Source organism: Macaca thibetana, chromosome 10 (assembly GCF_024542745.1).
Source record: "Macaca thibetana thibetana isolate TM-01 chromosome 10, ASM2454274v1, whole genome shotgun sequence".
Classification (NCBI taxonomy): Eukaryota; Metazoa; Chordata; class Mammalia; order Primates; family Cercopithecidae; genus Macaca; species Macaca thibetana.
In genome coordinates this window covers 19,760,963-19,788,580 of record NC_065587.1, presented here as the reverse complement: position 1 = coordinate 19,788,580, position 27,618 = coordinate 19,760,963, and the positions used below count along the sequence as shown (strand labels likewise).

The 27,618-nt window shown below is 58.3% G+C and overlaps 2 protein-coding genes across 7 annotated transcripts; one reads left to right on the top strand and one right to left on the bottom strand.

The window, feature by feature from the left end:
* On the top strand, positions 1-23,338 carry SMTN (smoothelin). 6 transcript variants are annotated; one of them, XM_050806699.1, is made up of 21 exons: positions 1,587-1,707; positions 1,884-2,015; positions 6,682-6,830; positions 7,228-7,321; positions 7,414-7,492; positions 7,587-7,684; positions 8,415-8,735; positions 8,824-8,896; positions 9,523-9,594; positions 9,676-10,197; positions 10,389-10,561; positions 12,487-12,579; positions 14,061-14,213; positions 14,292-14,367; positions 15,493-15,657; positions 15,754-15,816; positions 16,025-16,094; positions 17,392-17,565; positions 17,763-17,880; positions 18,449-18,600; positions 23,033-23,338. In XM_050806699.1, the coding sequence occupies exons 1-21, from the start codon at positions 1,627-1,629 to the stop codon at positions 23,181-23,183; spliced, it is 3,009 nt and encodes a 1,002-aa protein (XP_050662656.1). In that variant the 5' UTR covers positions 1,587-1,626; the 3' UTR covers positions 23,184-23,338. The 6 variants fall into 6 exon arrangements, with proteins under 6 accessions (XP_050662652.1, XP_050662653.1, XP_050662654.1 ...); XM_050806695.1 differs by lacking the exons at positions 1,587-1,707; positions 12,487-12,579 and adding an exon at positions 1-161 and having other exon boundaries at positions 1,885-2,015; XM_050806696.1 differs by lacking the exons at positions 1,587-1,707; positions 12,487-12,579; positions 23,033-23,338 and adding exons at positions 1-161; positions 19,588-19,751 and having other exon boundaries at positions 1,885-2,015.
* Positions 23,339-23,524: 186 nt separating this feature from the next.
* SELENOM (selenoprotein M) lies at positions 23,525-26,954 on the bottom strand. Its single transcript, XM_050806772.1, has 5 exons — positions 26,418-26,954; positions 24,627-24,662; positions 24,376-24,410; positions 23,950-24,028; positions 23,525-23,870 (listed from the first exon to the last, which is right to left on the bottom strand). The coding sequence occupies exons 1-5, from the start codon at positions 26,544-26,546 to the stop codon at positions 23,712-23,714; spliced, it is 438 nt and encodes a 145-aa protein (XP_050662729.1). The 5' UTR covers positions 26,547-26,954; the 3' UTR covers positions 23,525-23,711.
* Positions 26,955-27,618: the final 664 nt, after the last annotated feature.

Sequence of the window (27,618 nt, the reverse complement as noted above, 5' to 3'; positions counted from 1 at the left end):
GCGGCTGGACCGGCAGCTCTCCACAGAATCCAGGGGACGGTTGCTGAGCGGGACTGGGACACCGGGTCGCGGCGCCTCCCGCCTGCGCGTGTCTAATCCATCTGTCTGGTCCCGAAAGAGCTAAGCCGAGCCTGCGCCGGACGGGTGGGCTGGACTGAGAGGTGGGTGTGCGGACCGCGGGGGGATCCTGATGCTGCCCCAACGTGTTCGGGGGTGGAACCCGGATGTCTAGCCAGGAGTTCTGGAACGTCCAGACCTAGGAGCCCCCACCCATACGAGAGCTCTAAGCCATGAGATAAAGTTCTGAGACTGTTGGGGGAAGACGCCTGCGGATTCCTAAGGGACCGCACGCCCCACAGGGGCGCTAGTCTGTGGCGGCAGAAACCCTGGGGAAGCTGCCACAGAACCCTGAGGCCCCTCACAATGTCCGGCGACCCCAGACTGTGTGACAGGGAGCCATGGGATTGGAGAAGGGCAGCGGCAGGGATCTTCTTATAGTCCCGTGGGTGTCTAAATTAGGCATTAGGGGGACACCTGCCCCTTAGAAGAAAAGACATGGGGGGAATCAGAATGTCCGCAGAACCTAAGGCTGGTGACCACTGTACAGTCTTGAAAAGGTTTAACGCAGACAGAGTAACTAGGTAAGAGGCAAGAATCCTAACAGGCAGAGATTGGGAGGTTGACACCTCTGAGCCTACCAGGATGGGAGGAGGAGCAAGCAGTGACTTAAACAGGCAGGGACCCACATACCCCAACTGTGTGGAGCTGTAACCCTCACCCCCTACCCATGCACTGGATGGGGTGACTTCCCAAGTGACTGTTCTGAAGAGAGGGAAGGGATGATTGAAAGATGAATCAACAGGAGACGGGGGGGCAGTCCTGGGGCCATACATTAGTCAGTCACCATACATTAACTAAGCATCCAGTGTGCCAGACCAGGGCCCCTCAAAGTCCAGACATTAGTTGGGGCTACAGGAGGAAGAAGAGATATATGCTGGGAGGCTGGGCCAGGATTTAGGAGTCCATTCTGATAGGCAGCACTGGGGCGAAATGGGGCTCTTGCCTCTGTCACTGAGAGTGTTCCAGGCCCTTGAGGGCACTTTGGAAGGGAGCTTCGGAAGCCGGAGATGACGAAGATTTTGATTACATCCTTCTCTGCCCTCTAAGTCTTTGGCTTCCTCCTTGCTTAGTGACAAATCCTTGGCCCTCTTCAATCCTCTCAGTTTGCCTGAAATCCAGAGGTTGGGCAGGTCAGCTTCTGAAAGCCCTTCCAGGTGGGGAACTGAATTCTGTGTGAACTGGCAGGAGGTGCTGGGTGCCTGGACACCTGGCTTCAGGAGGTCTGGACAGCAGAGCTGGCTCCAAGAATTGGAAGACAAAGTGTACCTTCCTATACCTGGGGGAATGACAGTGGTGGTGGCAGCGAGAACTATGGGTTCAGCCCACAGCCAGAGGCTGAGCCTGGAGAGTGGGTGGGGGCTGGGTAGGCCCTGGGGATGGGTGGGTGGGGCAGGAAACTGGAGACTGGAGTGCACCCCCTGGTGGTGAGCACAGCTTGGGTGGGCCTTGCCCGGCTCTGGCTTCTCAATCCAGGTCCCTGCCCTCCCTGTTTGAGGTTTAGACAGGATGAGAGTCCATCCCAGGCCACACAGCAGACTGGTGGCCAAGCTGGCAGGGCTGGAACCAAAGACCCCCTACGCTGGGTTTGCTGAGTTTTCCAGCAAACCACCCTAGGGCAGAGGGCAACTTCCAGCCAGGAGCCACATTACAGGATGGGACAGTAATGGACGCTCCTAGGTTAGAGAGGGAAAGTAAGGCACAGAGCCTAAGGGTCTGTGGTTTCTAGAAGCCCCAGCATGCCTGATTCATGTCTGTCCCCTGCAGAATCCTCTGAGCTGGTGACAGGTGCCACAGGCACTGGGGATCTCACCAGAAAGGAACCAACGGAGCTAGGGGCCAGTGAGATGGCAGACGAGGCCTTAGCTGGGCTGGATGAGGGAGCCCTTCGGAAGCTGGTAAGTGGCCCCATCACCCACTGTGGGGACAGGAAAGCCAAGCCAGAGAGGCAGGGTCAATCCAGGATACTTCTCAGCTAACAGGAAGAAGTGATGGGGGAAAGGTCAGGAGGAGGGGGACACGGGAACAGAGGTGGGCCAGTTCCATGTGGCTGATGCAGAGGCCCTTGTGGCATGTGCCTGTCCATGCCAGGTGCTGAAGCCTAGTCCCTCCCAGCCCTCCATGGCCACCACCTGTTTAAACAGTAACTGCTGTGGACTCGCCCATGTGCAGCCACAGGTGTGGTGAGGCTGGATATGCCTCTCCAGAGCAATAGCTGGGGCAGTGCCCACCCCTGGAAGCTGGCCCAGTGATAATGGTAGCAGCAATGATTAACAATGCCAAGGCCTGGCAGGGGGCAGGCTGGGTACTGGGTATATATACCATGTCACAGAATAATTACAGCAGCTCTGAAAGCCTGGGCACTGCAACTCAAGAGAGTTAAAATCACCTGCTCAAGGACACCCATCTAAGAAGGAGCTGTGCCAAAATCCCAACCCCATAGTGGGCCACGGGGGACCAGAGTCCTGGGAAAGTCAAGGCTGGACGAGGCCATAAGAGAGAAACAGGCTTTGTGGGCCCTTATGGATTCTGTGGCTTCTCATCTCATTTTTCTACTCCTGAGTCTCAGTTCCTCTACCTGTAAAATGGAGGGAGGGAGGGAGATGTGTGTGCACACAAGCTCTAGGTCTTAGAGTTGGCATGGGTACAGAATGAGGCATGGACCCAGATCTCAGGTAGAAGAAAGATGAGCCCACTCCATCCCCTTTCTTGTTCCTCTTCCTGAGAGCCCTGTCTATCCCCATGCACAGAGAGGCTGTAGGGCAACCCGGTGGGGCAGGGCTCCTCCCCCAACCCCCAAGACCAGGCAGCCTGACCTGGAGGAGGGGCCAGAGGAGCTCCATCTCCCCAGTCCCTGAACCTTGTCCATGGGGGCAAATTAAAGATTTACCTTACCTAGAAGACAAGTGACCCACCCCCGTCTCATGCCTTCCCCTGCAGGCAGAGGCTGGAACCAGCTAGCGTAGCCCAGCCACTGGGCAGTGCCCAGCTGCTGCCATAACCTCCCCAAGGCACTCCTGCCTGTATGTTCTCAGACCAGTGCATTAGACTCTCTGGGTGTCTGCCTCTCCACTATCACCGCAGGATGTGTGCAGCCTGGAGGGGATGGGGTTGGGTTTCCAAAGGTGCCCACCAGTCAGCTCGACCTCCCCTCAGGAAGTCCAAGTCCCAGTGGGAGTCACAGAGTCTGCGCAGCCCAAAAAGAGGGAATGCTAGGCCAGGTTCCCGCGCATCCTCATCTCAAGGTGTCCACAGTCAGGTTCAGAGTTCTTCAGCCGCCACCTCCCTCTCTCATGCGAGGCTCGGGCGGCGCTGAGAAAAGTTTCGGAGAAGAAGCTGGAGCAGTGGTTGAAGTCAGTCCACTCACGCCCCAATTTCTGGGAAAGAACAGATGAGAACCTGCCCCGGTCTCAGGCTTGGTGCCGCTCGAAGTCTTTCCGACCCACCCCGGGAGCGGCTCCTCCAGCACCCGGCGCCCGCCATTACTGCGCCCCGCGCGCCGGCCCGGCCCCCGCTGGCCTCGTGGCAAGAACGGGGGCGTCCCGAACCGGGCTCCTCCCCGCGGGGCCGGGCCTTATAAGGAAAAGCTGGGCCCGCTCCGCCCGCCCTGCGCCCGGCGTCTGGCCGATTTGGGGATGCGGGCAGTCGCTTCCGGCCCCGGCTCCCGCACATTCTTGAGGATTGGGCGGGGAATGGTCGGAATGGGGGCGCCTGGGGACTTGCACGCCGCGTGCCCCTCCACACCAGCCGGGACGCCCTCCCCTCGGTCCCGAGTTCCAGTTCGACCTCCGTCACTCAGCTGGGTATCCTGGGGACCTTGGTTTCTTCTCTTTAGGTCGGGACACTGAAGCTGGCGGTAGCGGGGGTCTTCATATCTGGCTCCCCCTTCGGCGCCTAGCGCGAGGCGGGGTGGGCCAGGCGAGGGCGGCACCCTGCGAGGGAGGCACCCTGCGAGGGAATGCGGTCGCAGAGCCTGCGGGCTTTCAGCGCCCCCTGGCGAGGCCTCGCGCCACCGCCGGCGGGACCCCCATGGGCAACTGGGGGAGCTGGGATTGGGAGAAACCCTGGAGAGTCCCCTCCGTTGTGCTGTTGGGGAGACTGAGGCCCAGCGAGACCTCAGGGCCTGCCAGGCTTCCCAGCAGCGAGGGCAGAGAGCACACGGAGAGCCGGTCCCCCAGGGGGAGGAAGCACCCTCTTTCCTCCCGGGAGAATTTCACTGGGCAGTTTCGGAAACCGCCCCATCCCCTTCCCCTTCCCCCTCAGTAGACAATGGCGCTTTGTACTTCCTTCCCTCCCTCCCACAGCTCCCTCCTTACACAGCGGTGGGGCCTGGGAGGGTGGAACAGAGGAGACACTGTGGTCCAACCTTTGCCTCCAGGCCCAAAGGTAAGGGTCGTGCCAGAGGGTGACCAGTGGAATGAGGTTGTCAGTCCCCAGCCTTGCCCACCCACTATGGGGGATCAGAGGGAGGCTCCCATTTTCCAGATGGGGACACTGAAGCTCCAGGGGTTGTGTTGTAGAGGTGGGCAAGTTCCTACATCAGACTTTTGTCAGGGACAAGGACCCCATCTCAGAGCGCAGAGCACTGAGAATGGGGACCTAGGAGACAAAAGGCTAGCCCTTGCCCCTCTGGGCCTCTTTACCCTCTGTACAGAAGAGGCTGGACTCTGTCCCCTCCAGCCCCCAGTCTCCAAATGTACCACAGGAGGCTCTAGGCCTGAGACACAGCCAGGACCGGGGGCTGGGGAGTGAGCCTCATTCCCCTCGCCTCTGCTATAAGGTCTCCTTAGGCCTCAGAGCATCTCTAGTCCAGGCTAGAGGGGTCTCCAACAAAGTGCCAGGATCCCTGAGGTCCCCACCATGACAAACAGACCCCAATAGCAGAGCTATCCTCAGTCTAGTGCAGGCCCTGGAGTCAGAGAGACCTGGGTTCAAATCCTGGCTCAGGTCGTTTGACCATGAGCAAATCACATCTCCCTGGACCTCAATCTCCTCATCTGTCAAATGGGAATAACACAGTATCTAGGGTTTTTGTGGGTTTAGGACAAGTAGGGGGCTCAGCACAGGGTTCAACTCACAGGCTCTCCATAAATGTTACTGATGCCTCGAGATATGCTGCCCTTCCTCTTTGCCCTCTCGTCTCTCTCCCTTCCCCTGACTGGCTAGAACCAAGTATGGGGGTGATGCTTATTGCAACTCCAGCTATGTACAGGAGAACCCAAGTCACTGTTCCCAACCCCACCCACTGGCGAATGAGAAAACCAAGACGCAGAGAGTTTAAGGGTTATGCTCCTAATCACCCAGCCAAGCTGGAACCAACTGGGGGCTCTGGCCTGAGTTTCAGGGGGCCTTCTCATAATTCCTCAGGAACGTGGACCCTGGAGGGCTCTTCCCCCAAGACTCTCCCTGCTCTCTTCAGACTAGGACAAGCTGGCTCATGGCTGAGTTGGGCCAGCCCACACTCCCTGCTGAAAACTATCTCCATTCCATCCCCACCCTTGCCACCTGGCCTTCCCCCTAAGCAGAAAGGAATAATGGGAGGGTGCTAAAAAGGGAGATGATAGAGGGTTCTTTGGCCCTACCCCTGAATGATTTGGGGGGTGGGGACAGAGGAAATCACCCCGCCTTTACTGGCTCCATCTGGTTATCAGACCCACACTGGAGGCTTATCTCTGCCACTATCTTCCAGGGGAACCCTGGGCCAGTCCTCTTGAGGACTGAGGATCTGTAGGGGGTGGCTCTACATGGTGGAGGTGTGGGGGAGGCAACAGGATTGGCTGACTCACTCCAGAGAAGGTGTTCTTTCCTGAACCTGGTTAGACCAGTCACCCCCAATTTCCTGGGAACTGAGGGGCTGAGAACCTGGTAGGAGCACCTGTCACCCAGGGATGCCCTCTCTAAGGCCCTGGGGTGGCCCCTAGTGCCAGCTACCTTATATGTCTGGGGAATTGGTCCTTCCACTCTGCGCCCTGGCTCCTTCGATGGTGGCTAGGGCCAGGCCAGTGCAGTGGGAACAATAGCCCTCAGCCAGGCAGGACTCCTGAGCACCTGCCCTCACTTTCCCCATCTGTGGATGAACCAGTCAACCCCCAGGTGGGCTGTGGTGCTTGGTCACTAGACCATGGGAGCCTCCCTTGCTCAGAGGGTAGACTTCAGCTCTCACCTTTCCCTTTAGGGACCCTGTTAGTGGCTCATAGGGTGGCCTTCCTCCTCCTCCTCCTGCAGTAGCTCCCTGGCTTTTGGGGATCTGGGCTCTGAGGGGCAGGAATCGAGTTGTAGAAAGGAGTGCCTGGCTTGGCATTTGGCACAGGTGGGCAGTTTCTGACTGTCCACTCAGTCGTGTGCTCTGTGAACCACAATGCAAAGTGGGCTCCCCAAGAGTCCTGAAAGAGTGGGCTGGGTCTACCCCCGAGACCCTGCGTGGGCAGGCAGGCACGTGAAGAGCTTGGGACAGAGGGAGTGGACACAGGCCACATATTGTGCCCCAGGCAGAGCCCGTGGGCAGCTGGTGCCAGCCCTCCGCCCCTGGCAGCCAAAATGACTTGCCCCTCGCCCCCGCTGCAGCTGGAGGTCACAGCAGATCTGGCAGAGCGGCGGCGCATCCGCTCAGCCATCCGGGAACTGCAGCGGCAGGAGCTGGAGCGCGAGGAGGAGGCCCTGGCATCCAAGCGTTTCCGTGCCGAGCGGCAGGACAACAAGGAGAACTGGCTGCAGTGAGTAGTGGGGGATGGAACATGCGGGTGAGAGGGTGAGTGTGCGCCCCAGCTCAACTCATGTGTGCAGGCAGGCGTGAGCACAAGTGTATCTGTGGACTGCATGTGCCAATGGCGGTACGTCCACACACGCTTCTGGAAAAACAGGGATGTTTGTGGGCATGGAGCATGTCCTGATTGTGGCGTCGCGGCCGTGCTGGTGTAGACGGCACGTCTGAGTGCGTGGTATTAGTGCCCATGTCCATGGGCATATGTGTATCAGTGTGCAGTCAGAGGGTGTGCACAGCCACATGCCCTTCTGCCAAGGTTCTGGGTACTCTGTTCTGACTCCTCCCCTTAGCCCACATCCTCCACGACCTGGCCATGGCAGTGGTGGTTAGTCATGATGTCTCTGCAGCTCTCGGCAGCGGGAAGCTGAGCAGCGGGCTGCCCTGGCACGGCTGGCAGGGCAGCTGGAGTCCATGAACGATGTAGAGGAATTGACTGCACTGGTGAGGCCCAGGCTGGGGCAGGGGATGGGGGCAGGGCAGGTGAAGACCTGGATTCCACAGCCCAACACCCGCAGCCTGCCTGTCACCCACAGTTGCGAAGCGCTGGTGAGTATGAGGAGCGCAAGCTGATCCGAGCTGCCATCCGCCGCGTACGGGCTCAGGAGATTGAGGGTATGTGGCCTGTCCCGGCCCCACCCCTGCCCTGCTGTCTGCTGTCCACAGCACCTCCCCACTACTCACCTGCCACTTGCTGCTTCCCTTCCAGCTGCCACCTTGGCTGGGAGGTTGTGCAGCGCGCGTCCCAAAAGTGGCTTAAGAGAGGACAGCAAGGGGCGAGTGGCACACAGGCTGGAACAGTGTGAGGTAAGGAGGGTGGGAGGGTGGCCCAGTGTCCTGTGCCCATGGATGCCAGTAGCATAGAGCACCTGTGTGTCTTTGCTAGGCTGGTATTTGACTGTAAGGGGCCCACCCCTGCCTTCCAGCCTCTATTCAGCGGCCAGAGGGATCTCCCAGAAATGCAAATCCGCCCCTGGCACCTCCCCTGCTTCAACCCATCCCAGGGCTGCCCCTCACCCTCAACACAGCCCACATCTTTACCTTGGCTTATGGGGCCTGCATGTCAGACCCCAGCTGTCTCACAGTTCACTCTGTTCTCCAGAGAGTGTGGGTGAGAGGTCAGGCCATGCAGGTTCCCTAAGTGGCCAGCAGAGGCCGCTGGGTCCACAGTCCTGGCAGGACCCCACTCCCACTCCAGATGAACCAGGCTGAGGCCAGGGGTCAGGAACCTCCACTCCAGGGATCTATTAAGCTCTCGTCCCCAATAGGTCTCCTGCCATACCCACCCACTGACATCAGGACCGGGTTCTCTCTGAACCCCTTTGGCTAGGTAGTGCCAAGAGATTGGGAAATGGGGATCAGAGACTGCCCTTAGCATATCATTGCCAGTGCTTGCGCAGGTGTGCCTACAGGAAGCCATGCCCCACCACTCTGCTTTGCATGCCCTGCCCTGGGCACTTGCCAGCCTGGCCCTCAGTGGTGGGGTTGGCACTCGAGGCCTAGGGAGCCTTGGTTATATCCTATGGGTCCCTTACAGGTGCCAGAGCGAGAGGAACAGGAACAGCAGACAGAGGTCTCAAAGCCAACTCCCACCCCTGAAGGCACCAGCCAGGATGTGACCACAGTGACACTCCTGCTGCGAGCCCCACCTGGGAGCACATCCAGCTCACCTGCCTCAGCCAGCAGTCCACCCACCGCTGCCTCTCCTGAGCCTCCATTGGAGCCTGCCGAGGCCCAGTGCCTTACAGCCGAGGTTCCAGGCGCCCCAGAGCCACCCCCCAGCCCACCCAAGACCACCAGCCCTGAGCCTCAGGAGTCTCCAACGCTCACCAGCACTGAGGGCCAGGTGGTCAACAAGGTGAGTCTGGGTGAGGGGCAGGGATGCCAGGCAAGTGAGCAGGTCTGGGAGTCAGGCCTTGCTCATGCTGTGTTCTTCCCCCTTGCAGCTTCTGTCTGGCCCCAAAGAGACCCCTGCTGCCCAGAGCCCCACCAGAGGCCCTTCTGACACCAAGAGAGCAGGTGAGGGTCCCAGCAGGGGTAGTCACAGGCATCTGCCTTCCCCTCCCCCAGCCTCCCTTTCCCTGCCTAGAGAATGGGCTCTTGTGCCTGGCAGCTCCAACTTCCTCAGGTCCAGGCAGTCCCTGATACTGCACCCCACCCCTGAAGTGTCCCCGCCCCCAGCTAGGCCCACCTCCCCCTCCACCCCCATGGTTAGAGGCCTCCCCTGCAGCCTTGAAAGGCAACGGGCCTCAGGCACATTCTTCTCCCCAATAAGGGAGTCCACCCATCTCCCAGCTGGAGCTGTGGGCAGCACTGGCCAGGGGGGCTGTCCCCCCTCCCCATCTGCAGGAAGGATCTGGGCATCCTTCCTCCAGCCTAAGCCTCGCCCGGCCCCCAGGAGTGTCCCAAGTCATCCTAGGGTCAGTGTGGGAGGGGAAGAGGTGCCTGTAGGAGAGACGCCGCCGAGTGGGGATGCCGGAGTGTGGGAGATCCAGGAGGGGATGGAGAGGTGGAGTGGGGGTTGAGTATAGGAAAGGTGGGAGGCTAGGGAAGTGTAGAGGAGAGGATTATGAGAGTTGGACCCCCACTATCCCTTGTCTTTTCTCTTTCCCCACATGGCCATCACCCCCTCCCCAACCTGCCAGACGTGGCTGGACCCCGACCCTGCCAACGCTCCCTGTCGGTGCTCAGCCCCCACCAGCCAGCCCAGAACCGAGGTACTACTTATTCTCACACCGCCTAGGACCTGGGCAGACCCTGTCCCACCCAGTCACTGACAGCCCTCCTGTTCCTTCTAGAGTCCACCCCCCTTGCCAGCAGACCTTCCTCGTTCCAGCGGGCTGGCTCTGTGCGGGACCGTGTCCACAAGTTCACATCGGATTCTCCTGTGGCTGCTAGGCTCCAGGATGGCACACCCCGGGCTGCCCTAAGTCCCCTGACCCCCGCAAGGCTCGTGGGCCCCTCCCTCACCAGTACCACCCCTGCCTCCTCCTCCAGCAGCTCCTCCTCTCGGGGCCGCAGTGATACCTCCTCCCGGTTCAGCAAGGAGCAACAAGGAGTAGCCCAGCCCCTGGCCCAGCTTCGAAGCTGCTCCCAGGAGGAGGGCCCCAGGGGGCGGGGCTTGGCTCCCAGGCCCCTTGAAAACGGAGCAGGGGGGCCTGTGGCACGTTCAGAGGAGCCTGGTGCCCCATTGCCCGTGGCCGTCAGCACTGCCGAGCCAGGGGGCAGTATGAAGACTACATTCACCATCGAGATCAAGGACGGCCGTGGCCAGGCCTCCACAGGCCGGGTGCTGCTGCCCACAGGCAACCAGAGGGCAGGTAGGCCCCCCAACTGCCTCCCCAATGGGGATGAGTGCCTGCAACCGCACTTCTGCATACAGGACAGGTGCTGCGGCCAGAGCTCAGGGTGTCTCCAAAGGGTGTGCTGGGAGCGAGGGCACTATCAACCTTGTCTGGCACTGCCCTCACTCCACCTAATCCTCCTGACAGCTGCCTTTCTCCCCACTCAGAACTGACACTGGGGCTGCGGGCGCCCCCGACCCTACTCAGCACCAGTAGTGGGGGCAAGAGCACCATCACTCGTGTCAACAGCCCTGGGACCCTGGCTCGGCTGGGCAGTGTCACTCATGTCACCAGCTTCAGCCATGCCCCCCCCAGTAGCCGAGGAGGCTGCAGCGTCAAGGTGAGCCCCTCCTCACCCCACCAGTCTCACCATCCGTCAGCCTCACATACACTGCTTCAGGGTGTAGGGCTAGTAGGGTTCCTCTGCTCCTCCCCTACTGCACACACAGAGAAACCGAGGCCCAGAGAGGGAAGGTGGCTGCTCACAGACCACAGCCAGTCGGTGGCAGAGCTAAGGCCAGACCCTAGTGTATCAGCCCCTAAGTGTGTTGGAAGCTTACTCTGTACTGGCGTTAAACTTCCTGGATGTTGATCTCTGATCCTTAGTCCGAAATTGGTTGGTTCATTCCTGGTGAACAGATGGGGAAACTGAGGCTCAGAGGGTGGTGAGGGCTTGCTCCCCTCTTCCTGTGGCAGCCCCAGTGCCCCTGCGCCCAGCCACACTGGACATCAGCCCCGAGGTATAGAGCAGCTCATCTGCTCATCCAAGATCAGCCTGGCCCATTAGGAGATTGGAGATTAGTGATTAGCATCTGCGTCAACCCCCCTGTGGGGGTTGGGCAGAAGCTGGGACAGACAGGCAGGGGGGCGCCAATCAGGTGAGGCAGCAGCCTAGCAGGTGCCTTGGGAACTGAATACGCAGCACGCTTCCATTATTAATTCCCAGGCCCAGGATCCACTAGCTGGGAGCTCAGTCGGGGAAGGGATCCCCAAGCGGGCCACCCGGCTGCCCAGGTAATGCCCTCTGTGCTGAACCAGGGACTGAACGGGACTTTGGCTGAGGTGAGATGGCTAGGGCCAGTTTTGGGCCTTCTCATGGGAGACAGGGAGAGAGTGAGGGAAATAAAGCACCCTTCCTTTCCAAAAAAGCAGGATCCAGCTGCCTTCTGACAAGGGATTGTGTGGGATAGAGTGGGGGGACCAGCTGAGGCCCTTGAGGTAGATGGGAGGTGCTCCAGTGAGACCTGGGTCTGACACCACCAACTTGCCTCAGTTTACTCATCTGGAACCAAAGAGGACAGGTGATGTGCTATAACGTGCTTGCTCAAAGCCTGTGGTTGGATGTGAGCACCATAGGCAGGCCAGAGGGCTTTTATGTCAGACCAAGACACTTTTTGTAGCAGATCACTCAAAGTCCTGCCTCCCTGTGCCTCCATTCCCCCATCTGTTCCAGCTGTCTAAAACAGCTGGAGTTAGGGTAAAGGGTAAAGGAGTGCAGGCTCTGGAGTCCAGCAGACTGATTCTCACAGCTAATGTACATGGTGGCTCAGGTCCATTACCTGTTCCCTGCCTCAGTTTCCCCACCTGTGAGGCATGGGGCCCTGATCTCAGTGATCTTCAGAACCCAGGCAGTCTTACTGTGCTGCAGGCCTATGATTTCTGCAGGGCTAGAGCCAGGCCTGGCGATCTGCCTGCTTGGGCATGCCCCCCTCCCCCACTGCCCCTTCCACGGAGGAGCCCAGAATAGGTTTCTATTTGGGCTGCAGCTCCAGCTGGCTGGTGGCGGGCTGGGAGGCAGGGGCGGGGCAGGCCCGCGCTGCCCTTGCCTTTGCCCTCGGACCAGCTGCAAAGACTCAGACACTGTCAGCCAGAAGCAGCAGCCCCTGCCACTGCCCCACCATTACCCCCCATAGCGTCCCCACCAGCACCATGCCGGGGGTACCAGGGCCTGGGCCTGAACTGGCCTCAGCCCTTGAGGAGCAGTTGGGCCGGGCACTGGAGGAGCTGCGGGCGGTGGCTGAGGCAGGCCGGGCAGCAGTGACCCAGGCAGCCCAGGTAGCTGTAGCCACCGTAGAGCCGGTGGCCCGGGCAGCTGAAGAACTGCGGGCAGAGAGAGCAGCACTGAGCCGGCGGCTGGATGCACTGAGCAGGCAGGTGGAGGTGCTGAGCCTACGGCTAGGGGTCCCACTTGTGTCCGGCCTCGAGCCTGAGCTGGAGCCCAGCGAGCTGCTCCTGGCTGCCGCCGACCCCGAGGCCCTCTTCCAGGCTGCCGAGGATGCTGGGACCCCTGTGGCCCACCCACCTGCCTTCAGCACCCGCCGCCGCTCCTCCACCTGCACCACCCGCAGCACTAGTCTTGTAAGTCCCTCTGGGTTGGTGGGAGGGGGAGGGTTTGAGCCAGGCTCTGCCTCCGCTGTGACTTTAGATATGTCACCACCTTCTCTGAGCCTCAGTTTACCTATCTTGACAGGGGACTGGGGCACTAGTGCTCTAAGACTAGGGCAAGAGGGTGCCAGACTCCAGCCCTGAGGCACGCATGGCAGCTGCCCTGGCAGCCCCTGGCATGACCCAGGCCCCAGCCCCCAGCTCCCTGCCGCCCTGCACCCTGGCTAGACCAAGCCTCCCTGAAACAGCTGCCACCTCAGCTCTCCTTACCCTTATAGCAGACAGAGAGGCCCTGCCAGGAGAGGAAGGGCCATAATAGTTGGCCTGGGGCCTTGTCTTCAAGGGGCTAGGGAGATGCCCTGGGAGGGCTACAGGGCTGGAGACTCCTTAGAGGATGGTTTCCAGCAGGGGTGAGGCATGGGGAGGTGGTACAGAGGAGAGCTTCATAGAGGTCTTGGCTCAGGGCAGCCCCAGTCAGACACCTGGTCAGGAGCCTACGGGCCCCGGGCCAACCCCCTTGGCAAGGTGGCAGGCAGATGGGGGGCAACATGTGCTGCCTGGGCACTGGCCCAGGAGGACCCAGGCCTCGGGAACTGGCAGCACAGAGCAGAGCCTGCCTGGGAGGGGGCTGGGAACAAAGCAGCAAAATGAACTGAGGTTCAGGAGTTAGGCTACCTTCAGCTCAGATCCCAGGCTGTGTCACACTTAGAGAGAGACTGTGGGCAAGTCAGTTAGCTGCCCTGAGCCTCAGTTTTCCCTTCTGTGTGTGTGTGTGTGTGTGTGTGTGTGTGTGTGTGTGTGTGTGTGTGTGTGTGTGTGTGTGTGTTTTGTTTTGTTTTTTCTGGTCTTGTTTTGTTTGCGACAAGGTCTTACTCTGTTGCCCAGGCTGGAGTGCAGCTACGTGATCATAGCTCTCTGCAGCCTCTAACTCCTGGGCTCAAGTGATCCTCCTACCTCAGCTTTCTGAGTAGCTGGGACTATAGGTGCACACCACCATGCGTAGCTAATTTTTTATTTTTGTTTTTGTAGAGATGTGGTCTCGCTATGTTACCCAGGTTGGTCTCAAACTGCTGGCAACAAGTGGTCCCTCCCTCCTCGGCCTCCCAAACTGTTGAGATTACAGGCATGAGTCACTGCGCCCAGCCTTCCCTTCTGTTAAATAGGGACAGTAAAATCCCTAGTGCTTATACAACGTTACTATGGACTGGAAATCATCATTATTATTACTATCCATTGTATTAATACAATTCTGGGTACATGGGAAGCCCTACAACAAGGCTGTCAGTGTCTCTTCCCTGACTGACACTGACATGGCCATCTTTGGGCAAGCAGGCTGGCAGGCTAGCAGTTATTTCCAAGGCATGCCAGCAACCCTAGGATCTGCTCTCCTATCCATTGGGGGCATGGATACCCCTGCCCCTGCTTAAAGTCCATGCCCTCTCCCCACCCTGCAGATGGAACCAGAGCCAGCAGAGCCTCCCTCTGCAGCAGTGGAAGCAGCCAATGGGGCCGAGCAGACCCGAGTGAACAAAGCACCAGAGGGGCAGAGCCCTCTGAGCGCTGAGGAGCTGATGACTATTGAGGACGAAGGAGTCTTGGACAAAATGGTATGGCCAGATCTGGTGGGCTGGGGGTTGGCAGAGGCCAGCAGGCACCAGGTAGCCAATGATGGGCTCTATATGCAGCTGGATCAGAGCACGGACTTTGAAGAGCGGAAGCTCATCCGGGCTGCACTTCGTGAGCTCCGACAAAGGAAGAGAGGTAGAGAGCCAGTTGCCCTACCCTAGATCCAGCTGCCCCATTCCCCAGCTGCTCCCCTCATACTCTGGGGTCCATTTGTGGATACCCCAGCTTAATAACTGCCCTACCCAGCTTCTCCTCTAGATCCAGCAGTTCCCTTGGCTATTCCCCCCTGGATCCAGCTGTTCCCTTCCCTAGCTCCTTCTCTCCTGCTGGCGACCCCAGTTATTCTTCCCAACCAGCTTCTCTTCTCCTTCCCAGACCCAGACACTCCCTCCCGCAGCTACTCTCTCCTTGGATCCAGTTGCCTCTCAAAGTACTGTCAACGACTCCTTCCCTGAATCCAGATATTCCTTCTCCCTGCTGCTTCTCTCTCCCTGAAGTCCATTGATGGCCATCTTAGCCTCTGCCCCATCCAGCTTCCCTTTTCCTGGACACAGCTACTTCCTCCCCCAGATAGTTCTTCCCTGAACACATCTGTTCATTCCCTTAGATTCTGGGTTCAATTGCTTCTCCTCTCAAATACTTGCAATTACTCTTTTTCTGAATCTAGCTGCTTCTGCCAGGGCCCACTGATGGCCACCCCAGTCTCTATCTCTACCCACCTACTTCTGTTTTAAGCCCAGTTAACCCCCTTCACTAGCTTCTCTCCCAACTACTCTTCCCCTGGATCAGATTGCTTCTCAGCTCCCATCAATTGCTCCCTTCCTGGATCTAAATATTCCTGCCTCTCCAGCTGCTCTTCTCCAACCAAAGACCCACTGATGGCCCACTCAGCTACTTCCTCATTCAGCTTCTCCTTTCTTAGACTCAGCTACCCCCTCACTAGATCTAGATACCTCTCCTGACTTAGCTATGCATTTCTATAGAAACTCCCTTCTTGGATCCATACCCCTTTGAGTTTAGCTATTCCGTATTCTCTAGTTTCTGCCTGAGTCCATCAGCCCCTTCCCACACTCAATTCCCTGTCAAGTTATGGCTGTCCCCTCGCCCCAGCTGTTCCTAGAGAGGCCCTTGTTACCTGTGTCATTCATGTTTCTAACAAGCCACCCTCCACCCCATCTTGTGTGTCCCATGCACCTGTGCATCTGTGCTGTGTGGGCGTTGGTGGCCCTTTTGTGCATGCACGGGGCATCCCCTGCCCAGACCAGCGGGACAAGGAGCGGGAACGGCGGCTGCAGGAGGCACGGGGCCGGCCAGGGGAGGGCCGTGGCAACACGGCCACTGAGACCACCACGAGGCACAGCCAGCGGGCAGCTGATGGCTCTGCTGTCAGCACTGTTACCAAGACTGAGCGGCTCGTCCACTCCAGTAAGGGGCCAAATGGGGCCCAGGGCTCAGGGTGGGAACACATCCTCCCCCGGCTCCCTGTGCCTTTCACATCCTTCTCATCCCCTGCCCCTGCAGATGATGGCACACGGACGGCCCGCACCACCACAGTGGAGTCAAGTTTCGTGAGGCGCTCGGAGAGTAAGACCACCTGGCGTCGCCCTGTGCCTGCCTGCCTGTCCGCCTACCTCCTCCGGCTCTTCCTTGAGCTCTCTCTCCGTGTCTTCAACTGTGCCGTCACTTTCTTTTCTCTGCCTGCGGCTATCACCATCCCTCCATACAGCCTCTCATCCCATCTCCTGATGTCCAGCCCCAGCCCTCACCCGGTGCCCCTTCCCCTTTTCTGCAGATGGCAGTGGCAGCACCATGATGCAAACCAAGACCTTCTCCTCTTCCTCCTCATCCAAGAAGATGGGCAGGTGAGCACCAGCACCCAATCCCTGACCATAGAGGAGTCAGTGCCACAGGGGACCTAACTGCAAACCCATTTTACAAAGGGGTCGGCCGGGCACAGTGGCTCTTGCCTGTAATCCCAGCACTTTGGGAGGCCGAGGCAGGTGGATCACTTGAGGTCAGGAGTTCAAGACCAGCCTGGCCAACATGGTGAAACCCCATCTCTACTAAAAATACAAAAATTAGCCAGGCGTGGTGGCAGGCACCTGTAATCCCAACTACTGGGGAGGCTGAGGCACAAGAATCACTTGAATCCGGGAGGCAGAGGTTGCAGTGAGCTGAGACCACTCCACTGCACTCCAGACTGGGCAACAGAGCAAGACTCAGTCTCAAAAATAAATAAATAGACAAACAAACAAATAAAATAGAGGGGTAGACTGGGATGCTTGGAGGTAACAGGTCTGTAGCCAGGGAGGGACAAAGTGAGAGTTAAGGATCCTGCTCGTTTTGGGATCTCATTTTATTCTCAACCACACCACAGGAGAGGTGGATGTTCAGGGAGGCCAGTGAGTTGCTTAGGGGTTCACATCTCTGAGTGGCCACAAAAGCATTGAAGCCTTAGAGAGGCCTACCTACCACACTGAGCTGCCTGGTGGCACTGCCACTTGCCAGTATCTGCAAACCATGTCCCAGGTCACAGAGCACCTTTATACCTTAGCCCCATGAGGAAGGAGGGCACCCGCATGTAACAGAGGCTGTTGGGGCTGGCAGAAAGCAGGAACAGGATCAGAATCCAGGATGGGAATCAAAGGGGTCCAGGGACTCTGAGTCAGAGAGACTTTGTTCAAGTTCTAGTTCTGGCCATCACGTCCTCTGAAATCATAGGCAAGTTACTGCCGGGGGTCTCAGTTTCCTCACCTTTAGTGGAATTGGTAAGGCCCCTCCCTGCTCTTGTGAAGTTTAAAATGGCACACAGGAAAGGATCAACAGAGATGAATTATTACCATGTTAGTCGTCATTTTTATTAGCGGATAGTGCCCAGAAGCTGAACTCACCTGTAACTTGAGGGTACAATGAGCCTTCTCAGAGAACTGCTCATGGGTGGGGGAGGGGGAGGCGGAAACCCGTTGAAAACCTTGCTGTCATTTGAGCCTCAGTGAACTCTAAAATGGGTGTGATGAGGACGCCTCCCTCCCTGGCAGGCGTTTGTGGCAGTGGAGATACTAGTGTGCCACAAGACACCCCCTCCTCCTCGCGAGTGGTGGCCCAGGCTGGGGAGCAGCCCTCCTCTCCCTGCCTAACATGCATCTCCCCAACCCCTAGCATCTTCGACCGCGAGGACCAGACCAGCCCACGGGCCGGCAGCCTGGCGGCGCTTGAGAAACGCCAGGCCGAGAAGAAGAAAGAGCTGATGAAGGCGCAGAGTCTGCCCAAGACCTCAGCCTCCCAGGCGCGCAAGGCCATGATTGAGAAGTTGGAGAAGGAGGGCGCGGCCGGGTGAGCTGCAGAAGTGGGCTGGGCATTGGGGGGCGGGGCTTCATAGTTGGCCCGGCAGAGGCGGGAAGAACGCACGGCTAGATCTGTGGTGCAAAGGCCCGAAGGTCACGGAAGGCGGGGCCTGGGATCCACTGGGTGGGCCCACTGAGGCACGCCCCTTATAGTCGTGTAACCTGTTCCTGACACTGCCCCTACAGCAGCCCTGGCGGACCCCGCGCAGCCGTGCAGCGATCCACCAGCTTCGGGGTCCCCAACGCCAACAGCATCAAGCAGATGCTGCTGGACTGGTGCCGAGCCAAGACTCGCGGCTACGAGGTGAGCCCCGGGAGGCCAGGGGGCCTGGAGGCCTCCCCAGACCCCAGCTCAGCACCCCCCTCTTAGCAGAGCTCCTTTTATTCCCCAGTACACTTCCCGCCACTGTGTGGCCTCACAAGGAACATGGAAAGGCTCTTGGGGTGAGGAAACTGAGGCTCAAAGAGGACACAAGACAAGCCCTAGATTCCAGCATCAGTGATGAAGTAACAGGGCCTCTTGGGTGGTGGGCAGGGTTCAAGGCCGGATCCCACTCTTGGAGTCCCCTCCTTGTTGCTCTGTAGGAGGCCCTGAGTCAATTTCTCTAAACCAGGGAAGGAGTGATGAGGCATGACCATGGCCTTAGCTGCGTGGCGCTGGGCCTCTCAGTAGCTCTGTCCCTTGAAATCGCAAATATGGGAGTTGACAGACTCACTTGGAGGAGGCTCGTGTTCCAACTATTCACTCATTGTGCAAGCTACAGGGCTTCTCTGTGCCCAGTGCCCTAGGTCTGGAATACCAGAATGCTGAGGGGTAGACAGCAGCGGGGAGTTGCCCCCAGGGTCCTGACCCGTCCTCTTACGGCTTATAGCATGTCGACATCCAGAACTTCTCCTCCAGCTGGAGTGATGGGATGGCCTTCTGTGCCCTGGTGCACAACTTCTTCCCTGAGGCCTTCGACTATGGGCAGCTTAGCCCTCAGAACCGACGCCAGAACTTCGAGGTGGCCTTCTCATCTGCGGAGTAAGTGTGGGCCCTGGCCCTGCTAATGTTGCTGCACATCTGGGGCTGGACATCGGGACCAGGCCCAGTTGCCCTGAGAACCCCTGGAGCGGGCCGGCCACTTGGTCAGTCAGTGGCTGAGACCCCCTTCCCCAGAGAGTCCCCGTCCTTCTCCATCCCCGCCCACCCGCTGCTGAGCGTGCCAGGTGCCCGCCGGAACGAAGGAGCCACAGGCCGGCCTACCAGCCCGGGCCAAGGCCCACCAGGTGGCCCTGTCCATATCCCCTCCATCCTCCCTCTGCCCCCTTCTCCCTCTCTCTCCCTTTCTCTGTCCTGCTCTCCTCCCACTATCACCAGAGCTTCCTGCTCCCACGGGATCCCGGCTGGAGATTCCAAAAGGAGGCTCCTGGCCCGGGCACCGTGCCCGCCCAGCCTATATAGTGCTGCCAGAGGCTTATATAGGACTTCAGCAAGCCCTCCACTTTGGAATCGTTGCCCCGTCTGCTCACCTCACCCTCAGCACCCTTCTCCATCTGTCTTCCCTTCTCTCCCCTTTTCTTTCTGGTTTCTCTCAAGTTTCTTCCTCTTCCTCCTTCTCCTCCTCCTCCTCCCCCCCCCACCTCCTCTCACGCCTCCCTCACCCCCTCTCCCTGGGGCACAGCCCTCCTCTCCAACCTTGGTGCCAACGCCGTTTACCCCACCCCGCGTTCCCGCTTGCCCCTAGAGTTCTCTGCACCTGTGACTGGTTTGGCCCCCACCCCTGTTTGCATTGCACACCATTAGTGATGGGTAGTGAGCGGCACGTCCACAGTGGGGAGGCGGCATGCGGGGGGCTGGCAGACTGCAGCACTGGAATCGTAATTGAACTCATGTCTCTGTGTGTGTGTGTATGTGTGTGTCTCTGTTTCCTCCCCTCTCTCTTCTCTGCCTCTTCCCTCTCTTCCCCACCTGGGGCCCTGGCCTCCTGCCCCCATCCCCCACCCCTTCCCGGCCCCCTACCCTCCCCAGGACCCATGCGGACTGCCCGCAGCTCCTGGATACAGAGGACATGGTGCGGCTTCGAGAGCCTGACTGGAAGTGCGTGTACACGTACATCCAGGAGTTCTACCGCTGTCTGGTCCAGAAGGGGCTGGTAAAAACCAAAAAGTCCTAACCCCTGCTCGGGGCCCCACGGTGAGAAACGCCGCCTCTCCCATCTGCCCCATTTCACCAGAATCTGCTCAGCAAGGCACAGAGAGGGTCCAGGGAGGCGGGTGGGAGAAGTAAGGGGGGCATTTAGTCAAGCCAGAGGAGCCAGACATAGCCCTGTCTTCTGGCAGTTCAGGGCCCAAGGCGAGACCATTCTGAATGGGCGGTGATGACCCAGGTGAGCAGCACTGTGATGGGGGAAGCCCAGGGGAGGTGCCTGACCCAGGTCTGGACCCTCCATCTGAAAAAAGTGCAAACTAAGCTGGGATCTGAACAAGTTCAGGCTAAAGGAGGGAGAGGGAGTTCCAGGCAGAGGGATCAGCCTAGGCTTAGCAGGGCAAGAGAGCTGAAGAGCGCAGCACACCAGGAAGGGAAGAAACTTGAGTCTGGATATGAGGGAGGAGGAGGGGGCCACAGTTAGAAGTTTGACCTTCAGGCCGAGCACGGTGGCTCATGCCTGTAATCCCAGCACTTTGGGAGGCCGAGGCGGGCAGATCACAAGGTCAGGAGTTCGAGAGCAGCCTGGCCAACATGATGAAACCCCATCTCTAGTAAAAATACAAAAATTAGCCAGGCGTAGTGGCACACGCCTGTAATCCCAGCTACTCAGGAAGCTGAGGCAGGAGAATCACTTGAACCCAGAAGGCAGAGGTTGCAATGGGCCGAAATCGTGCCACTGTAGTCCAACCTGGGTGACACGGCGAGACTCTGTCTCAAAAAAAAAAAAAAAAAAAAAAAAAAAAAATGACCTTCCTCCTGAGGACAACAGGAGTCATAAAAGGTTTCCAAACAGAGGAGGGATGGATGTAGCATTCTAGGACCTTCCTTGGATGAGGCTTGGATGAGAGACGGGATGGACTAGATGGCTGGAATAGCTTAAGAGCGAGAGAGACAGGCTTCCCAATAGATCTGGTTTGGAGAGGGAGAGGGAAGGTCAGGAAGTCTGCCAGGCTCCTATGTGGGCACTGGAGAGTTGGTGGTGCCATACTCCAAAGTGGGGCGCTCAGGGGCAGGACCAGTTCAACAGGAAGATGTTTCTGGCTGGGGGTTCTGGATCCTAAGCCAGCTGTGGCATTTCCTCTCTGGTCACCTCACCTCAGTACCAAAGTAGAGAATTCAGATCCTGAACTAACTACCCCATTACAGACAAGGAGCTCAGAGAGAGAGAGGGGCTAAGACTGTCCTGGGGGTGGGAGGGAGAGAGAAGATGGTTAGTTCAGAGGTGGGGCCAGAAACTGAGACTCCAGACTCCCCACTTAATGGCTGTTTTCCTTGCCCCATCACTGCGTTCCCGCCCATTTTGTAGAGAGGATTGAAAATAGAGGCCCAGAAGGAGCAAGGGGATTGGCTGAAGGAATGTGAGTCAGTGACAGGTAGGGGCACACTCAGATGCCCCTCGGGGCCTATAGCCATTATGGGGGGCAGTCCACACGTGCACACACACACTCAGAGAAGGAGCGCAGATGAGGGGAGGATGGGCTTGGTGCTATCTCCAGATCATATATGGACTTAGGAGCTGCTGCCCAACAAGCCAGCTTGGAGGGAGAGGGGCCCAGCCCAGCCCTGATCCAGTTGGAAAGTGTGACTCAGCTGTTCTGTTGCTCAAGTTGCCTGGTGTTTGGCCTGTCACTGGGGCAGCCTGAGCCCTGAGCCCTGAGCCGTGAGCCCCAGTGTAAACAATGGCTTTATAAGGTCTCCAGGGAAGGGAGTAGGGGCGGGAGGGAGCACCAGGTTGGAGAGGGAGGTCAGGATCCCTGGGACGATAGCCACAGCTGGAAGAAGCTTCAGAGAGAGGCTGCCTCTGCATCATGGTATAGCTCGGGAAACAAGCCCAGTATGGGATAGGGATGACCCCAGGGGCACGTAACTCAGCAGCAGCAGACTGAGAACCCTCTCACTCATCCTAAATTCTTGTAAGGTCTCAAATGAGATAGGGAATAACTGTCCTGTTCTAAAGAGGGGGAAACTGAGTCACAGAAAAGGGCCTTATCTAGCACCCACAACTGGTTAGGGATAGAGTCTGGACTAAAACAGAGGTGTTCTGCCTCCCAGGTTTCTTCTTTGAAGGAGTCCAGGTGAGTTGGGAGTAGGCCCAGCCCTACCACAGTTCTGAGTTTGTCCATAAGGGCACAAGATGGGAGGTGGTCTTGGGTTCTCAGGTGTCTTGAGAATAAGGAGGAATTCTTGCCATTATGCCTTCCCTGCCATAGGAAACTCATTCTGCAACATTGAATGCTTGCTATGTGCCAGGTGTGGCAGATAGGAGAGAGCAAACAGGGATCAAGACAGAAGAGGTCTTGCTCTGGGGGTTGAGGGACAGGGGAAAGGGAGCCAGAGAGCAGACTCCAGCTTCAGAGCTCTGGGGGCTGTCAGTTGCTTAATAGGCACAACCCACTCACTCCAGAGTGGGGAAAAGGCTTTGCCAACACCCAGAACTGGGGGCCGGAGTCCCATGCGGCCCAACCTGCACTTACTAAACCGTGGGGCTTGAAACAAGTCGCTCCTCTGCTCTGTCACTCAGTTTCCTTATCTGTGAAGGGCAACTAGCACTCTGAAGGATGGCCAGAAGGGTGGTCCCACCCCTGAGCATGATGTAGATGGTCCATTGGTATTGGCTGGGATCCTCATCTGCCTCCCCTGCTCTACCCAAGGCAGATGATAAGGGTTAGAGAACCCCTCTGCTGCCCACACATTCCCTGGCCTCCATCTCCAGCAGCAGGGTTATCCCTACCCCCTGTCAAAGAACAGGGGTCTGGGCCTCTCAACAGGAAGTACCGGGTCAGGGAGCTAGCAGACAATCATCAGGGGACCACAGGCTAACTAGAGTGAGAAATGTCCATAGAGAAAGATTGGCCAGTGATGAAGCCCATTTGGGTGCAAAGGCCCAGCTGAGAGGCTTCTACCAACTGAAGTGTGCCAATGAGGGTGAGCAGAAGGCGGTCTCCAGGGAGAGCACGGGCAGGGTTTGGAGCCAGCTCCTCCCCAGAGTTGGAGGAAACAGACCCAGGACCTGCCTGACTGGGATGGGGCTCTCTTCTGCCATCTCCGCCTCCACCTGCCTAGCTCTGCTCCCCCGCCCCGAGGGATACCTCTAGGCTTGGGTAGATGAAGCCAGGGGCTTCCTGCCTTCCTGGAAGGCTTTTCCCTGCCTGGAGTTTATTAAAGACCAGCAGGCAATGCGGCAATAAACAAGACCTTGGGGTAGAGGGGCGCCACGAGAGGCGGGGCCGGTGCTGACATCCACCCCCGTACCCCCTCCCTGCAGGATGCTAGTGGACTGTGTGCCTCTGGTGGAGGTGGAGGACATGATGATCATGGGCAAGAAGCCTGACCCCAAGTGTGTCTTCACCTATGTGCAGTCGCTCTACAACCACCTGCGGCGCCATGAACTGCGCCTGCGCGGCAAGAATGTCTAGCCTCCCTGCCCGCATGGCCAGCCAGTGGCAAGCTGCCGCCCCCACCCTCCGGGCACCGTCCCCTCCCTGTGCGCCCGCCCACCGCTGCCCTGTCTGTCGCGACACCCTCCCCCCACATACACGCAGCGTTTTGATAAATTATTGGTTTTCAACGATTCTGACTCCTCCCTGCGTCTCCTGGGGGTGGGGAGGGGGTTTGAACGGAAGGCGGCTCTGCAAGGTCTCCAACTCCAGCAGCCAGGCACTTGGGAATGCGAGGTCCCGCTGGGGTCCTCAGAGGTTCTTCTTCCGACCTCCCACCCCATCCCCCCGCAGCAAGCAATGAAGGAGTCGAGCCTCAGTTAAGGCAGGAGGGAATTTAGTGGAGCTGGGGAGGGAAGAAAGTGGGGTTGGGAGAACCTTTCATCCCTGCTGGCCTGGGGACGGGGCATCGGCCCTCAGCAAGAGAGGTATTCCCGGGATGCTGAGCGCTTCATTCTGTCTCCAGGACTCAGGCAGGGTGGTCCCAGCTCCGCCACGCCCCCGGACCTACAGGTCGGCGTGGTCCGAAGTTTCCTCCGGGGGCCTAGCGGGCGCCCACACGTACTCGGGGGGCACCTGCGCGTCGGGCGCCGCCTTGCGGTAGAAGCCGAGCTCCTGCACCAGCGCGTTGATCTCTTCGCGGGTCATTTCACTGAGCGGTATGCGCTGAGGCGGAGGAGGAGCGGGGTCAGCAGACTGGGTCTCACCTCTGGCCTTGCCCCCAGCCCGCCTCCCACGGCCTCACCTCCAGTTCCTCGTAGCGGCGGCCCAGCAGCACGAGCTCAGGGTCGGCCCCAGGGAGGTGTTTCATCACCAGGTTGTGACTGGGGGTGGTGTTAAGGAGGGTGGTGGTGGGCAGAGGGAGGTAGTGGTTCCCGCAGCCTTACTGATGGGAACAGCATTGCCTCCATTGCTGAGCGCTTACTCTGTGCCCGGGTGGGGCCAGGGTCTCCGCTTATACGTGAGAAAATTAGGGTTCATTCTGTGGTAGTCATCACTAGTCAATCTCTCTTGCCCACCCAACATGGAGACCACCTCAGAATCCTCTGGGCGGCCACTACCAATCAATTCCACTTGTCAGTTGAAAACCATCTGCCACCCCTTTCTTAAGTTAAGTGGAGATTCTCCCAGGTGCCCAACCCATTTCCCCTCCCCCAGAACAGAAGGATACTAGAATGGAATGTCCTGGGTGACGAAAGCCTTCACCTGGGGAGGAACCAGAGCATCAGAGACCATGACCCCAGTCTCCTCGAGGTACAGACGGGGCACTGAAGCCCAGTGAAGTCATAAAGCAAGTCAGGTGCAGGCTCCTGACTCTTAGCCTAGGGATCCTCCCCCCAGCCCCAGTCATTAGGACCATGTTGCCCACTCCCCAAGAGGCTCAGGGGGAACAGAGCTAGGGACCTCTTCCTTCAAACTCACCTCCTTTAGGCGGTTCAGCTGTCATCCCCCACAGGTCTGGAGGGGGGTAAAATGGGATAGGTCAGAAGTCCTTCACATTTATACCAGCCACATCCCCAAAGCCATACATCCTTATCCCTGAGTTGGGTCGGTCTGTGAGTTATCCCTGGATCAGCAGTTCCCAAGGTGTGAAGGAAATGCTGGCCCCTTGTGGACAGAAGGGGGAACTGTGTATACAGCTGGGGAGACTCAGGCCTACAGACACCAGGGGAAAAGAGCAAGGCCAGAGACCCACAGTGTGCCTGCCAGCCTTGGGGCCTGTACATCCTACTGGCTGTTGACTGACTCCCAATGCCCAGGGGAAATGATCACCCTGCTTCTCTTAAGCAGTAGAGACCTGGGCTTGGCCTTTGATCCCTGAAATCTCACAGTGGAGGCAGACCAGAAGGAAACACCTCAGAATGGCCCTGGGGTCCCCCATTAGAGACACCTACCATCTGGTCCCTACTCTACACAGGCAGACCTCACCCTGCCTGCCACCTGCGGCCCAGCCCCACAGACCATCTGCTTGCTTCCCTGACATGGGAGGGTGGGAGGACTCCTCCCTGCCTTCCCTGAGGAGACACCACCATCCAGCAGGAGTGCAGACCCCAGGACCACCCACTCCAGCCCTCCTCCATCCTACCCTCAGCCCTTTCCTTAGAGACAGGGTCTCACTATGTCTGCCAAGCTGGTCTTGAACTCCTGGGCTCAAGCAATCCTCCTGTCTTGGCCTCCCAAAGTGCTGGGATTACAGGGGTGCACTACCGGCACCCAGCCATTCTACACCTTTTTGTCAGAGCTGACAAAAAGCTCAGAGGAGGCCGGGCACGGTGGCTCAAGCCTGTAATCCCAGCACTTTGGGAGGCCGAGATGGGCGGACCACGAGGTCAGGAGATCGAGACCATCCTGGCTAACACGGTGAAACCCCATCTCTACTAAAAAATACAAAAAACTAGCCGGGTGAGGTGGCGGGCGCCTGTAGTCCCAGCTACTCGGGAGGCTGAGGCAGGAGAATGGCGTAAACCTGGGAGGCAGAGCTTGCAGTGAGCTGAGATCCAGCCACTGCACTCCAGCCTGGGTGACAGAGCCAGACTCCATCTCAAAAAAAAAAAAAAAAAAAAAAAAAAAAAAAAAAAAAAAAAGCTCAGAGGAGGGCTGTGATGGTCAAAGTCACATAGCAAGACAGGGACTCCGAAAGGGAATTTCCTGGTAGGGGGAGCATGGGAGGCGGCTGCAGAGTAAATGTTGACAAACAAGTTCCCAACTTGGTTCCCCCTCCGAGTTGGCCCCCTTCCCTGGCTCCTGCATATGGAAGGAGGCACCAAGAAACTCTTCTCTCCCCCTAGAAGAAGGAAAAGAGACTTTCTGGAACCTCAAGCCCTGGAACTGGGTGGGGGAGGAATTCCAGGAACATGAAGTGATGGGGGATGGGAAGTTGGGACAGGATTGGGAGTCATAGGCCACGAGAAGAGTTAGGAGACTGCTCTCTCAGTGTGTCTGGGTGTCCGCTGGCGGGCCGGGTAGGGGGAGCTGGGGAAGGGTTCGGAGTTCCAGGCCCCAAAGTCGGTGTCTCAGACTTCCACGGTGGATGCTGGGGTCATCTGGGGCTAGGGAACAGGAGGGACGGTCCCGGCGCAAGGGGGAAAGCAGGGACTCGAGGTTCGAGGTGGTCCTGGGGCCAGGGCAGACGGTGCTCCCATGGGGCCGCAGGGTTGGGGGACGGTAGGGTTGGGGGACGGTAGTGTCGGGGCTGGAGGCCGGCGTTCTCACCTCTACCCGGGCGCGGGTCAGGCCGCTCAGACGATTCCAGTCCGGCCGGTAGGCAGTGGCGGCTGTAGCTGGGGCCACAAGCGCCGCGAGAAGCAGCAGCAGCGCCAGCGGAGGCAACAGGAGGCTCATCGGGACCCGGCCGCAGGTGATGCGCAAGCTGGAGGCGAACCTCCGAGTCCCTGCGCCACGTCTGGGCCTGTAGGCTGGCCCCGCCCCCGCCCCCGCCCCCACTCCCGCTAGAGGCCCAGCCCCGCTGGAGACCACGCCCCCAGCGATCGGTCTCCGCCCCACGGCTCCCCGCCGTTACCTCCCGCTTGCTCAGGGTGAGGTCCCGGCTCCTCCCTGGCCTTTGGGCCTTCACTTTCCCAGGTCCGAGAGTGTCCACGCTCCTTTTGTAGAGCGAGGATGTGGACGCTCCCACAGGATGCGGCCAGGCAGCGCCACCTCACGCCGGCAGAGGGTGCCGGCGAGACGCTGAGGGACACGAGAGTTTCTGAGCCAAACCTGCCACTTTAAGATAGGGAAACTGATAGGACACCCAAGAAAAAAAAAAAAGGAAAAAAGAAAGAAGAAAAAATAAGATAGGGAAACTGGACTTTCTGAGGACTCCTCGCTTTGGAGCGTGGGAGATGGAGAGTGAGGTTCCGTAGAAGGGGTGCGGCTTCTGGGAGCCACTGAGACCTACCAGCGTGCATTCTACCATCCACAGCTACTGCTGAGCAGACTCTCTGTCCTGGGGTGAGGAAAGGAATTTGTTACTCAAAGGTGGGAAAATGCAAAGAGGGTTACAGCTGTTAGGCCACAACAGGGTCTTAAATCAGCTGGGTTATATTTACGGAATCAGGATTTACTTTTTTTTTTTTTTAATGTGGCTATCTAATTCAATTAAAAATCTTGTCTTTTTCAGTGCTACTCTGCAGTGTTACCTCTGTTATATATAAATAGGCAACCATGGCTGGGCGTGGTGGCTCACACTTGTAATCTCAGCACTTTGGGAGGCCGAGGCGGGTAGGTTATTTGAGGTCAGGAGTTCAAGGCCAGCCTGGCCAACATGAAACCCCATCTCTACTAAAAATACAAAAATTAGCCAGGCGTGGTGTGGGCGCCTGTAATCCCATCTACTTGGGAGGCTGAGGCAGGAGAATCACTTCAACCTGGGAGGCAGAGGTTGAAGTGAGCCAACATCCTACCACTGCACTCC